Raw genomic sequence first — 14128 nt, 5'->3', positions numbered from 1 at the left:
AATTGATACAGCCAGTATGGAGAAGAGTATGGAGGTTCCTTAAAAAACAAAAAATAAAACTACCATATGACCCAGTAATCCCATTACTGGGCATATGCCCTGAGAAAACCATAATTCAAAAAGAGTCATGTACCACAATGTTCATTGCAGCACTATTTACAATAGCCAGATCATGGAAGCAACCTAAGTGTCCATCAACAGATGAATGGATAAAGAAGATGTGAAACATACATACAATGGAATATTACTCAGCCATAAAAAGAAACGAAATTGAGTTATTTGTAGTGAGGTGGATGGACCTAGCTAGAGTTTGTCATACAGAGTGAAGTAAGTCAGAAAGAGAAAAATAAATACCATATGCTAACACATATATATGGAATCTAAAAAAAAAAAAAAAAAAAAAAAAAGGTTCTGACGAACCTAGGGGCAGGATAGGAATCAAGACCCAGAGGTAGAGAATAAGTTGAGCACATGGGGAGGGGGATGAAGTGAGAGAGGTTAAGCTGGGACGAAGTGAGAGAGTAGCATTGACATATACACACTACCAAATGTAAAACAGATAGTGGGAATCAGCCGCATCGCACAGGGAGATCAGCTTGGTGCTTTGTGACCACCTAGAGGGGTGGGATAGGGAGTGTGGGAGGGAGGCACAAGAGGGAGAGGATATGGGGATATATGTATATGTATAGCTGATTCACTTTGTTATACAGCTGAAACTAACACAACATTGTAAAGTAATTACACTCCAATAAAAATGTTAAAAAAATAGAAATTTCAATGGGAAGGCATTGAAGAAATTTAGGTCAGGATATGATCTGATTTATATTAAAAAAGTACTAGACTCACAGACCTGTGAAATCAGAAGAGACTCTATGCTCCTCAAGTCCAGATGATCTTTATTTTAAGAGATCCACTGATTTCCTAGAAGTTCTTCAAGCACCAGCTAATATCTGTGTGTGTGTGTGTGTGTGTGTGTGTGTGTGTTCTAATGAAAGGTTCATAGCCTTCATCAGCTACTCAAGACATCTGAGCATAAAATATTAAGGACCACACATATATTTGACTTATCTGAATTTAGAGTTGAGGAAACTGAAGCCTAGACAAGTTAAATGATTTGTTCACAATCACAGAGATGATACGTGGATGAGGTCATAATGGGTTTTTGGTACTGACTACCCGCTCTCACCTGATCCCTTCACGTCTTCCCACCCCACTGCTCTTGATTAACGGTACACAATCCTAAGTACCTGGCACACAGTACCCAAAACAAATATCCACTGAACACTGAATGAGCTAGCCAAAATCAACAGTAGCATATATGCACCAACTATGGTCCACAATAGATTATAAGCCAATGCACGTATTTGGAAACAGTCCCTTATAACTCTCTCAACAAATATGAAATAAGCTACTGACTTTATTAAGCTCAGGGAAAAATATGCAGTGAGGCCAACATTCACATTAATTGCAGGGGCAGGGTACATTGGCACAAGCTTTCTGAAAAGCATTTGGCCTTTCAAAGTTCACACCCTCAGGGGAATCAATCCTAAGGAAATATTGAGAAGAAGCCAAATATTTATATAAAGGATGTTCACAGTAAATTCATTTATAATTATAAAAACCTGAAAACAATCTGTATGTACAATAAGAAAGGACTGGTCAAGATGATTATGACATTGTATAAAATGGAATATTATATAGACATTCAAAGTCACATTTTGAAGGTTAATATTGAAAAATTCTAATAATATAATGCTCCATGAAAAATCAGCATATAGATATATAGAAGAGGAATACAGGAGGGAGGGAGATAGAGTGAGAGCAAGAGAGAGAGTGATGAAGATGGAGATAACAAGACGTACTGAGCTGAACAGTGAGTAATGGTGAAATGTACTGAGCTTGAAAAGTGTAATTGGTGGTTTATTTTGTCACTTACATAAGTCTCCAGATTGCCTATGATAAGTGAGCATTAGTTTCACAATCAGATGAGAATAATACATGATAAATAACAAGGAATTCATCTTTGAATATTACTGTGAGCCTTCCCTGGGCTATGGAGTGAAGAATAACATATAACTGGCATTCAACAGCTGTTGTTTCCTACCTTTAAAGACAAAGACAAATGAGTTCATGCTTGAATCGTAGCAATAGTGATTTCGATTAGGTATAAATAAAACTGCTTAACTCTAAGGTCATATGGCGTAGTATATTTCACAAGAGAAGTTTCACATCATCCTTCAGAGACTGTTCCAGAAAGTGTAGCTAGCTACCAGTCTCAGATAATATAAGGTCATTTCCACAACAATCCAAGTAGATGAACATGATCATCTCAAATTCTTTCCCAGCTCTAAGCTCTATGAAAATATAAAATGATCTACTTTAATAGAATTAAGAGGTCTTAAGTTACTGAAACCAACCTGTATTTCCTTTCTCAGACCTGAACACTAATAACGTAGCATTACTAATCAGACCCTGCTGTTCACGTGATTTCTACAAAACCACAAATGTACCAGCATAAATTGAATCAATGCATTTCAGAGTCATGTTTCTAAAAAGCAAGGCATTCACCCCTAATATAATGTTTTTAGTTCAGCATTGACTTTAAACTGAATTCAAGAGTGTTGAAACTTAACAAACAGATTAGTATCTCCAATCACAGAGGCAGAACTCTCGTGATCATCATAATTAATAATTATAGCAAATGAGTACCCACAGATACAATGACTTACCAGATATTAATAGAGGAAGTTTAGTGAGAGAGCTACACTTAAAAAGTGTCTATTAGACAGAAGAGAGTAAAACAAAATCAAATGACATTGAGGATTATATCACATACCTATCAGATGAGTGAAATCAATGTCTAATCTTTGTCTGTACTTGAAATCTGGGTCCATACCACTGCAGTGCAGCACTATCTGTGAAACACACTCCTCAACTATTTTGTAATACTGTGGCCTGCAAAAGAGAAGTAATCTTGAATACCTTTTCTACATATACAAATCAATTTTCATAAGAAGTGATTCTACATGATAAAGAAAACTAGGTTATTTTCTAGCAGGCTAAAAAACTCTTTTCTAGCCATTACACTCACTCTAGAGGAATATGCCTAAGCTTAAAGATGGGCTGAACGTTATAGTGCAAAACCCATTGTAATATAATCAGCTGTGAACACTTAGTGACTTAATACTCTAGTTTGCAGGGATTCATGCTTGTGTTCAAAGATACTTATCAACCTTATCTACTTACTTAAGCTATTGTTTCTAAAGTTAATAAAAACAAATGACTCTTTAGTTCTACATCTATGGATACAGAAATGGTTCTAAGCCTCTCCAAGTTCTCAATTTCAATAAGGAATGAGTACCTTGGCATTACATGGCAAACAATGTAATGAATTTACTGCCACACTTTTACTCAAGATAGCTATAACAGCTTTTACAAAACTGGACTCAGCCACTTATGTTACAGACTACTCCAAAGATCTATTTATACACATATTTTAAAAGATCCATTTTGTAGAAGCATACACACTAAATATGCATGGCGATAGCTTCAATTTGTTCAAAGTGTCAAAGGTTTTGAAACATTTCCTAATTCTGTAATCTATCAAGGTAATTCTGGCCTTAAAAATGACCACTTACATACTTCAGAAATTTTTAAAAGGCACTTTTTGCATTAAAATTCGGGGAAAATTTAGTATTTATCAGCAGCTAATAAATTCAACAGAGAAAATTCAGAAAGAAATACTACTATGGACAAGCTATGACATAAACATCCCTAAAATCAGTGTGCTGATAACTAGCCAACCTACTAAAAGTCTGCAAATAAAGCTAAACATATTCTAATTGCTCTTATATGTCTTTTGTCATGGGGCTGATCTCAAGGATAAGAATAAACAGTAATATGTATTACACATCTGAGTCTTTTTCAAGTCATCATCAGATCTAGGGTAAACAATACTGGATTATAATCAATCTAGTCAATGACTCTGGGTAAACAGGGAAAACACAATGGTTCTCTTTCAGGACAAATTAATTATCCATAGGTAGAATAAAAGAATTATCCATAGGTAGAATAAAAGCGCTAGTTGCACATCTACCTCACATGGATGTTCTCAGGATGAAAAGGACGTCATGTTAGAACAACTTCTCGTTTATTCAAAGTTACTGAGAAATGGATGGTTTCACACAAATTATTTCCCCAGGTAACTGTGTACCCATGGGCACAGTATCCCTTTAGTTGCCAGCACTTATTTGAGGAAACAACAATCATTTTGGTTGGATTACTATCTTTCCTGCTTAAAAAAAACCAGCATATTTTAAACATTTTTCTATGTCTCTGTAACATCATGATGCCCATCAGTTACTGCAACTAGCCTGAACTATAAAGGGAACTATAATAGTTCTCTATGGACTTTAGAATTGTCATTTTTGTTGTGACTGTACCCGACCCCATGGTAGCCTTCCTTTGCCCTTTAATCAAGCAAGGTTTGAGAAATCAGATAACCTAGGTTGCTAGAATTTCATGCATATTAGAGTATGAAGAACAACTAAGAGTCTCTTAAACAGTTAAATATAAGATCATGGTCACCAACTTATGGATAATTTCAGTCATTCAGAAACCCTTCTCTAATTTTCTGGTTTTCAGATATATTCCCAGAACTACACTCTGAAATTTCTGACTTTATGGATTATTATATTCATTTATTTAGAAGAATTACATTGCTGTGTATAAAGCTGAAATATTAGTATTATTATTTTCTTAGATAAGATCACACCTATTTTTAGATAATACTATACAAGAGGAATAACAATAGTCTTATTAAAATATAAAAGGACTTAAAATGCTTACTAAATAGCAAATGTTATCATTGCTGTTTTTATTATTATTAAACTTCTGAAGGAGGGCTTCCTTCAGCTACCAGGTTCAAAAAAATATCCACATCCACACACCCTGTGCACACTAAAGTTAAAGCACTTTTACCACATCACAATACAGTGATACTATCTCTATATTCTATTGTCCCTACCACCACATTATATAAATTCATGGGAAGTGTGGCAGATACTGCTAGATGTCCTATGATGTCCACTCTTCTCTTTTTCCTTTACTATTTGAACTTTATGTTTACCTGTGTATATTGCTTGCCAGAATAATATTTCCCATTTCCTTTCACTTATTGCTTCATAAAATCATCTCAGAACTTAGTGGCTCAAAACAATAACATAATCTTATTATCCCTCACATTTTTGTGGGTAAGAAATTCAGGAGGAGCCAATCAAGTCCGTTGGCTCAGATCTTACACATGGCTTCAGCCAGCTAGAGAGAGACCTAGAAGAATAGGGTAGACTGAACATAAAAAAAAAAAAAAAAAGTACGAGGACTTAAAAGTTTTACCATAGACTCTTCAGAGCTTACTCTGTGCCACAAAAAAAATTCATCATAGGGTCAGTAAAATCTGTTGGGTTCATTGCTACTGAAATGGCATACCCCGTTTTTATAAGTATATTCTTCTGGCCCAATTAAAAATAGATTGACACCTTTTTAAAAATGTTATCTAGAGTCGTCAAACTCTTATACTCCATGCATATATATATATATATATATATATATATATATGCATATACTGTCTAGACCCCACTATATTGTTAATTTTCCTTTAAAATCCAATTCAAATTATACAAATTGTACTCTCATAACAGCCTCTTACCTGATATAATAATCATTTCTGATGAGCAAAAAATGTTGTAGAATGGATAATAAGTAATTTTCAGCAGCAGTGTCCTTCAACATATTATACAGAAGATGGTACACTTCATTCATATCAGTGGAAAGTAAGTAAAGGAAAAAAATCAAGGATTCTTGGTAACAGTTTCATTCATAACAAAAGCAGCTTCAGTTTTGAAAACACTGATATATCATTTTGTTTGCATTACTGTTTCTAAACCTTCAACTCCATGTTCCAGTATTTAAAACATTTCCATAAAGAAATTTAATCTATGGATCACTTTAATCTTTCAACAAGTGAAAGAGACTTAGAGTATTTCCAAGACCATTTAACCATTAAACGTTTAAATGATCAGCTGTTCATTATATTTTAAAATTCCAGCTTATAGTTGGTACCATTAGAACAGCAATGCCATTAATGAAAATGTTTTTTTCTTGACCTTCCTGTGGTTGTGATGGGAACCTATATTATGCATGCAAGCCAATACTCCTGTCTTTTCACTGCCCACATAAAATAGTAAGGCAAATAAGCATTGTGTGGGCTGCTAAAAGTTCATAAAAACCAGTTTTATTTTATACAGATGAAACACTTACTACATATGAAATCACTACTGTTTGCATTCATTTGTATGTCAGTATTTGATAAGGAACTTGAAACATATTTTTCTTAGGATATAAAAAGAGTGGTAGAAGTTTAAATGCTTTTAGTAAACTAGAAAACAGATTTAAAAAATGGATTCACTTTTATAAGAAAAGCGAGCACCTAGAAAAATTGATGGAAAAGAAAAGGAGAAGAGGAGATGTAATCCAGCATCTTAAAAATAACCTGAAATGTCAACGTTTTCTCTGAAATAGAATTAAGTATATGATGGATTACTTCTTAGACCCCATGTAAGAGTGTTGTGTTAAAGTCACATAAGGTCCTTTCGATGGCTACGGAATAGATCCAAAAATAGCTTTCTGATGAAGAGAAATTTATATAAAGCAAGATATTTATTAATTGATATAAAAAGCATTTAATATTATGGAGACCACTGTAGACTAGAGTCACTGATGAAGGATAAGAAATTACTAGAAATTATCTCTCATAATAACAAAATTGTTATTCATTGCACTTATTCAGTACTCATGTGTAAGACGCTTTGATAGGAACATTGGAGGAAAAAGTTGAAACACTTGTGCCCTCCATCTCATAGGCACAAAGAAGTGTATATAAATAAGGCAGATGCAAGCAAAGCACTGTAGAGTGAGGAGAAAGATGGAAGAAGACGTTATAGAGAAAAAGTCCAGCTCAAAGGTCATTTTCGTTCTGAAGTATTTCCCAATTTCCCCAGAACCCATAAGTAAGAAATTTAATGGGTGTGAAACAAATGGCCAGCAATGCTATGACAACCATCTTTTAGATCTAAAATCATTTTGTATAAAATCGTTGCCATAGGAAGATTATATGCTAGTTGTATTTGACTCAAATGCTTCTACTCTAGCATCCTTGTTATAGTCAGACCCTATCACATCTAAACTTTTTTCCCCCCGCTAAGGAACCAAAATATTTGGATTGAGAATAAGACATCTATTTGAATTGAATGATATCTCTAAATCACTGGAGTACCATTTAATAAACTGAAAAAGTATATTACCTATAGTCACATATGAACTCACGGAACTTTCCCCCCCAAAAATCCTTATCCATGAGGAATACTGCCTTAGGCTCTTGTCTATTCAAGACCGTTGAGCAGAGTAAACCTATAATGCAGCAAGCCACTGTGTGGATTTCAATACAGTCTGTGTAAAACATCAGGACAGTCTGACAATTCTTCAACATGAATCTCAAGGACAGCATCATCGTGAAGTTCTAATATAAATAAATGGATATAAATTGGGCCGGCAGACAAGAATTCTAATAATGGTTCACAAAATCACCCACAAATCCCTTTTTCACAGTACATGCAAAATGATTTCTGTGGTTCGTCAAAAGGATATTCCATTTCTGCTCGAATGTCATTGAGACGGTGTGATAATTCAGTTAGGTCGTCCTCTTTGTTCTCATCAAATACTTTCAACTGAATATCAAGCTCGTCGTTCTCTTTTTCTTTCAGGTCCTAATATATAAACAGAAAACTTAACAGACGAATAACAATTTGACAACCCCGTACTTTGGCAATAAAGGCCTGACACTATTATTCATCTACGTACACAGAAGCAATTTCAAATATTGACCCAGGCACTTGGTTTCCTGAAAGAAAGTAAACGTACTCTGTTTTTCTATTTTAAAATGAAAGAACCTCATTGCATTCACCTCATTTCTTTTCATGCTCCAAATTTTGACGACTCACATTAAAAAATTAACGATCACTTTCGCAAGGGAAAAAAACTAATTGCTACAAACCCACATTAAATGCTGTCGTTTTGACTAAACACACTAATCAAAGATCGCAAAAGAACTCATGCAGTTAGAATATTCACATATGCCTCTGGCAAAAAATGCGAATATAGATCAATTGTATTAATGAAGAACAAATGCAAGGATATATTCAAGGACAACAGTCCCAAGTATGGCGTGGAAAGTTGTAAAAACAAATTTACTTTAAATGACATTTTGTGATTTTAAAGCAAAAAGGCGTCAGGACTTTTTAATCAAGATGCACAACTAGCCTCCTCCCCCACCTTTTATTTTTGCTTAGCCGAATCACAAAATACCAACTTGGGCATCAAAGAGACCTGTTTTTGTAATACATTATAAGCACATGCATTACAAACCTCTGATAATTTTCAAAATCATAGTATAAACAAAATCTTTGGAAGCATGCCACACTAGAGATTGTTGGGCTTAATATATATCACCTGGAATATCTTTTAATATGTGTCCATTAAGTTGCCGCTTTCAAAACCCAAATCGATAATCACAACTGTGGATGCTCAAGGGTGATACCGAAAGAGAGACTAGGATGTTCAGAGCTGAGCTTGAACTCTAAAAGGAAATGCAAGCACGGTGTACTTCAAATTAGGTCGATTAAACAAACTCGGATCCATTTTTTTGTTTCTATTTTTGTTCAATAGGACGATTTTAAATGGAGATGCAACCGCTATTACTGAAGCCAAACACAAATTTATGCAATTTCTAGGTGTTCTTTTTCTAACGTTCACATACATAATAATTTACCTACAGAGCATATGAAAATATTAATATGTTTCTATATAATTGCATATAAAATACATAACAAATACATGTATTTAAACTTAGTTTCCTCTTGAGTAATAATCTGTTTTAGGTCTAACTTTCCACTTTGAAAGGGAATGAAGAAATTTATTGGAATTAAAGTTATCTAACATTGGTGAGTTATATTATCAGGTGATTTCTGAACTCAATTCAGAAAAGAGCAGGAGCCAGACACACCCAATATGCTGGTCATTGCAGAAAAAACCTTTAATACGTGGGATAGGAAGGGTGGGAGGGAGGGAGACGCAAGAGGGAAGAGATATGGGAACATATGTATATGTATAGCTGATTCACTTTGTTATAAAGCAGAAACTAACACACCATTGTAAAGCAATTATACTCCAATAAAGATGTTAAAAAAAAAAAACTTCATGGGTAATGTAAGGAGCTGATAAGAATACACTTTCAATCTCTCAAAAAAAAAACCTTTAATACATTTTATAATATGGATTTTTTCCTTATTCTTATGTCATAAGATATTCTTTCTTAGATGTTCACTATCAGACTTTAACACATTCAAATATGTTTGAAAAATAGAAAAAACAAGTTAATTAAATACTGTCATTTAATCAGCATCAGAACTTTACAAAACATGGACTCAACCTTCATGATTAAAATATTTTCAGTGAAAATAACTGGTTAAATATTTATTTCAGTTTTTAATTAGGACAACACATTATTTATATAAGATATATAGTATGTGAACATGTACAGCACAATATAAAAATATAGATATGTATAAATGAAATATCTCATAGTGTTCATTAATAATGCTCCGTTAAAATATATATGATCTACATACACACACATATATAAAAAACTTCCTTTCATTCAAATGTCAAACCTTGAAAGGTATATTCAAAAATTTTGATAAAATAAACATTTAATGAATTAATAAAAGTTTCATATAGCACAAATGTGACAGATACCCCATTGAAAAAAGGGAAATGCATCACTGAAGTTTGTATTTTAAATGAAGAATGGCATAAAATTACTGAATTACACTACTAATAATTACGTGAAATACTGTAAATATGTTTCAGTTATTTTTTAAACAGATTTGCTGTACAGATACGGAATATTTTCAGCAGATTCTCTAAAACATATAATTAAGTCTCTATAATATGGTGTACTTCAAAGGAAATCAAAGTCCATTACCAGCACATGACTGATTACCAGTCAAGCAATCAAAATTGATTCTTCAAAAGAGTAAGAAAGGGTTTGTCGGTCTTTTAAAAGAAGTTTAGAATGCCTGCTGCCTACAGACACAATTTCTTACTATCTTGTTCCTTCACATATCTGACTTATCTAATATTTTCTTAATTTATTTAACTAACTAAAAGGCAGATGGAGAAAACTTCACAAGAAATCAATGTAAGTTAACTACAGAGAAAATACTATTTTAAAAATCACTATATAGTGTTTAATAACTCATTTGTCCCAAATTACTAAAGCAAATTTATAAAAAGTAAATTTTCCATGTAAGTGAAATATAAACTCTCTTTAAACATCATAATTTATCTATAGAGACAGGGCAAATTTTGAAAATAAATTTCTACAGAATGTAATTAAAATAACTGTCCTTGTCTTGAGGATTCTAATAATTATATGAAACAAAAGTTTCACTCTACTACAATGATGGTCTCATGGATTACTGAAATACTAAGAACTATTAAGAACTATTCTTCCCCAACACCTAATGATTCCAGATATTTATAATTTTTGATCCATGTACCAACAATTTATATTAGCCCTAGCCACGTCTAATTTGCTGCTTTGAATATGATATATTCCAGAAAATTAGGAAGCTCCTCCTGTTAGAACAATGTATAAAATAAGAGTAAATAGGATAAAAGCCAGGATATTAAAGACTCATCTATGAATATATTATTAGGCTCCCATGCATGTGTAAAAGATGTTTGATATTACTATAAATTCTAGTGGTTGAAATGTAAATATTTAGTAAATTAGATAGCTAGACAGCAGTTGACATGTTATGTACATCTAGTATACATTAAAGCATGACCATTCTGACTTTTGCTCCAAATTGTGATAATAAAACTACAAGGACAACAGCAACAGTAGTGAAATGTATGGTATTAAGGGAAGGACCTCTAATCTCAGGGTCTATCTGCCTAGATTCTGATTCTCATATTGTATATCAGAAATACCTGGGGAGGATTATTTTCTTTCAAACCAAACATCTCTGCCCTACCCCCAATAAGATAGACTCTCTATAGGGGGATATGCCCAACTTCTTGAGAACCAGAGCCCTATTTAGCCATATTTCACTCCATTGTCACAGGAAGAAAAAGAAATTGAGAATCCTTGTAGGTTCTATTCCAAAACTTTAAGAGGCAGAAACATGACACTTCTCACTTTCCTCTTGCTGAAGGATCCCTGAGATCTAAGAATCAGGGCATACTGAAGAGATGTGATAGTTAAAGAAAAATCTAGCTGGAAGCATAAGTTAAGAGGTACAGGGTACTGCAAGGGGCTTTATATACAGCTATAGGGCCAATGCGAAAGTGTAGCTAAGAAACACTGATGCAAAATCTTAGCTGTCAATGTAACCAAAGGAAAAATACCATGAGACCACTGAACCCAGCAGAAATGAGCACACCCTGGCAAATGTGCAAAAGGTAAGGACAAGAGCTACTGTGCATACCCTTTCTGAAAAGATGAGGACTTAAATAAATTGAAAGTCACAGTTTTCTTGACCAGCCATTCAGTAGCATACGGTAGAAAACGAATGTTTAATTATAAATAGACATAGGGAAATGAAAGCTGGAATAGACAGCAATAACTAAGGCAGAAAAACATGGCATATTAGTAAATGAGTAGAGGATCTTCAGGAGCCCCTGAGGCCAACAAGTGTCCAAAGACATGATTACTCTCCCAGAAACAGAGGACCAGCTCCAAGAGGACAAGGATGGAAACACTGAGTAGGCAATTCAAAAGCACACTAGAATGAGGACTGTAATATTACCTCTAGCTACATAAGACCACAGACTTTTCATGAGGAGAGATTTGTGACAAAAAAAAGAATGTGTGTTACATACACTATAACTAGTGAATGTGCCTAAGTTAACTGCATATTGAACCTCTATTCGGGTCACTTACGATGATGCTTTGATTCACTGCAACCAATTCCTTGCTTTTTAAAGTCATGGATGAAAGAACCATTCAAAGTGGAATTGACATAGAAATTTCTAAAACCTCACAGACCCAATCATATATCTTATTAAAATGGGTTTCAATAGACCCAATTGTATATTTTATGATGATGAGTTTCAACCACTTGCAGTTAAGACTATCAGAAGACAAGTTACAGATGCATGCTACACACTAGTCCCTCACCAGGAAATACCCCTGATTTTGCTATTTCTAATACCCTAGGAATACCTTATATACACGCTCATTGACATTTGTTTTATTTTGTTTTTTCTTTCCTCAGTCCTTTTATTCCCCACCCCTACATTTACTTCTTGTTTATCAGGTATGGTCTAAGTAGTTTAAATAAAGAAACTAGTGAGATTTTACTTGTCTCCTTTAAAAATGCCATGGTCTTGAACAAAATCCTTCTTTAGTTAACATACTAAGTAAAGTATAAAGTCATGGTAGTTGTATTTCTATTTATAAAATAAGTGTGCTCATTTATCTTAGAACAAGTCTATAACGTTATTTCAAAAATGTTTTTAACAGTATCACAATTAGTGCAGATATCCACACTCAATTTAAGAAATAAAATTGTTCTTCTTTAGAAAAGATGCTACGGATTTATAACAAGAATACCATCCTTATGTTATGTGTCTAGAATATACTAATCAAAATTTTATGCATACTTATGCTGAATATAAAGGAAATCAATCTAAGTTATCAAAGAGGAAAGCAAAAAATTTTAATGAAAAATTGAAATGGCAAAAAAATAGGAGTCTTTTATGTTCTCAGTATTCAAAGTCAAAGAAAAGTTCCCTTTCGACTTCAAGAAGACCAAAAAAGCCATCACTTCTGGACATACCATTAGCTGAATTCCGAATCATCAGTTTTATGTAGAGACTAACACTACTGCAATATCAAAAAGCTTACAAAATGTCCAGTGCTTTACAAAAGGAAACGGCAAGGCACATTTATTTACTTTGCTGAAAGTACTTTTGTCTAAAGAGAGAAAAACATTAAAGTTCATAAGCATAATAAATGTGCACATTCCACTTACTGGTAACATTGTTTTTAGTCCTGAACGAAGGAATTCATTCCTTAAATGTATTCGAAAATCAAGCTCATAAGGAGATGTGACAAGGGCATTTATAAACTGCATGCAGGCCACCTGCAATTAGAAAGTAAACTTTGTTAAAAAAAAGTTTTTTTTTAAATTAAAGAAATAATGCATTTAGAAATTTTTTTCCATTTACTAAAGGAATACATACATATATTATGAAATACATCAAGAAATGCAAATGTTTATATAAGTATAATGATTATGACTTTACAGTAGAAACAAAAAAAATAACAATAGAGTTTCTAATGTCCAGAGAAATTCTAACGAAGATATGATGGTTGGTCAAGTACTGCCATGCTTTGCTAAACAATATGAAGGAATATTAAACTTTCTCTGAGAAACTCCAAGTTCCAACAGTGTGGATACAGAGCCCTTTAAAAAGATCATGAAATGTATCTTTCATATCCAGCTGTCCTCAGAGGGTGCTTGGCCTCAATTCTATATGGTTATAAACACTTTTCTAAAATAACTCAAACAAAGCTATAAAAGTACCCTGATGTTAAACAGGGAACAGTGATAACTTAGAGATATTATTACACTGAGTTACACTCTCTCCATTCTATTATTGGATAGATTTGCACAAAATAAAGAGTAGTAAACTATATGAATAAGATGAATTAATTTACTATATAAAAAAATAAATGCAAGTGAATTAAGATCAACTAGAAGGCACTATGACACAAATACTAATGTGCATTGCATGGTAAAGTAAATATAAGAGCTTGTTTTCAAGTAAAGGTGATTCATTACTTAGACTGATGCTGGAAAATGGGTTTTGGTTTTCTTCTGTTATTGAGGTTCCCTATTATAAAAGACGAGGGAGTTATTTTCCGGTAATTGCAAGCTAGGAGAGTGTCAACCAAATGCTAACTGCCAAGTGTTCCAAAGATTATTCCTCATTTTTGGAA

At 33.4% G+C, this 14128-nt stretch overlaps 1 protein-coding gene across 1 annotated transcript in view; it reads right to left on the bottom strand.

Moving 5' to 3' along the window:
- The window catches only part of DIAPH2 (diaphanous related formin 2), a 628603-nt gene extending 615322 nt beyond the window's left edge, over nucleotides 1-13281 (bottom strand). Inside the window, exons 1-4 of the mRNA XM_082646850.1 lie at nucleotides 13158-13281; nucleotides 7705-7823; nucleotides 5708-5824; nucleotides 2837-2955 (exon numbers count right to left, since the gene is read on the bottom strand). Of these exons, the coding sequence (XP_082502976.1) occupies nucleotides 2837-2955; nucleotides 5708-5824; nucleotides 7705-7823; nucleotides 13158-13259 (457 nt within the window). The 5' untranslated portion in view covers nucleotides 13260-13281. The remainder of the gene's footprint in view (nucleotides 1-2836; nucleotides 2956-5707; nucleotides 5825-7704; nucleotides 7824-13157) is intronic.
- Between the last annotated feature and the right edge of the window lie 847 nt (nucleotides 13282-14128).

Source organism: Grampus griseus, assembly GCF_964374135.1.
Source record: "Grampus griseus genome assembly, chromosome: X".
NCBI lineage: Eukaryota > Metazoa > Chordata > Mammalia > Artiodactyla > Delphinidae > Grampus > Grampus griseus.
Note: the sequence above shows the minus strand (reverse complement) of the source record. Positions and strands in the feature narration are given on the sequence as shown.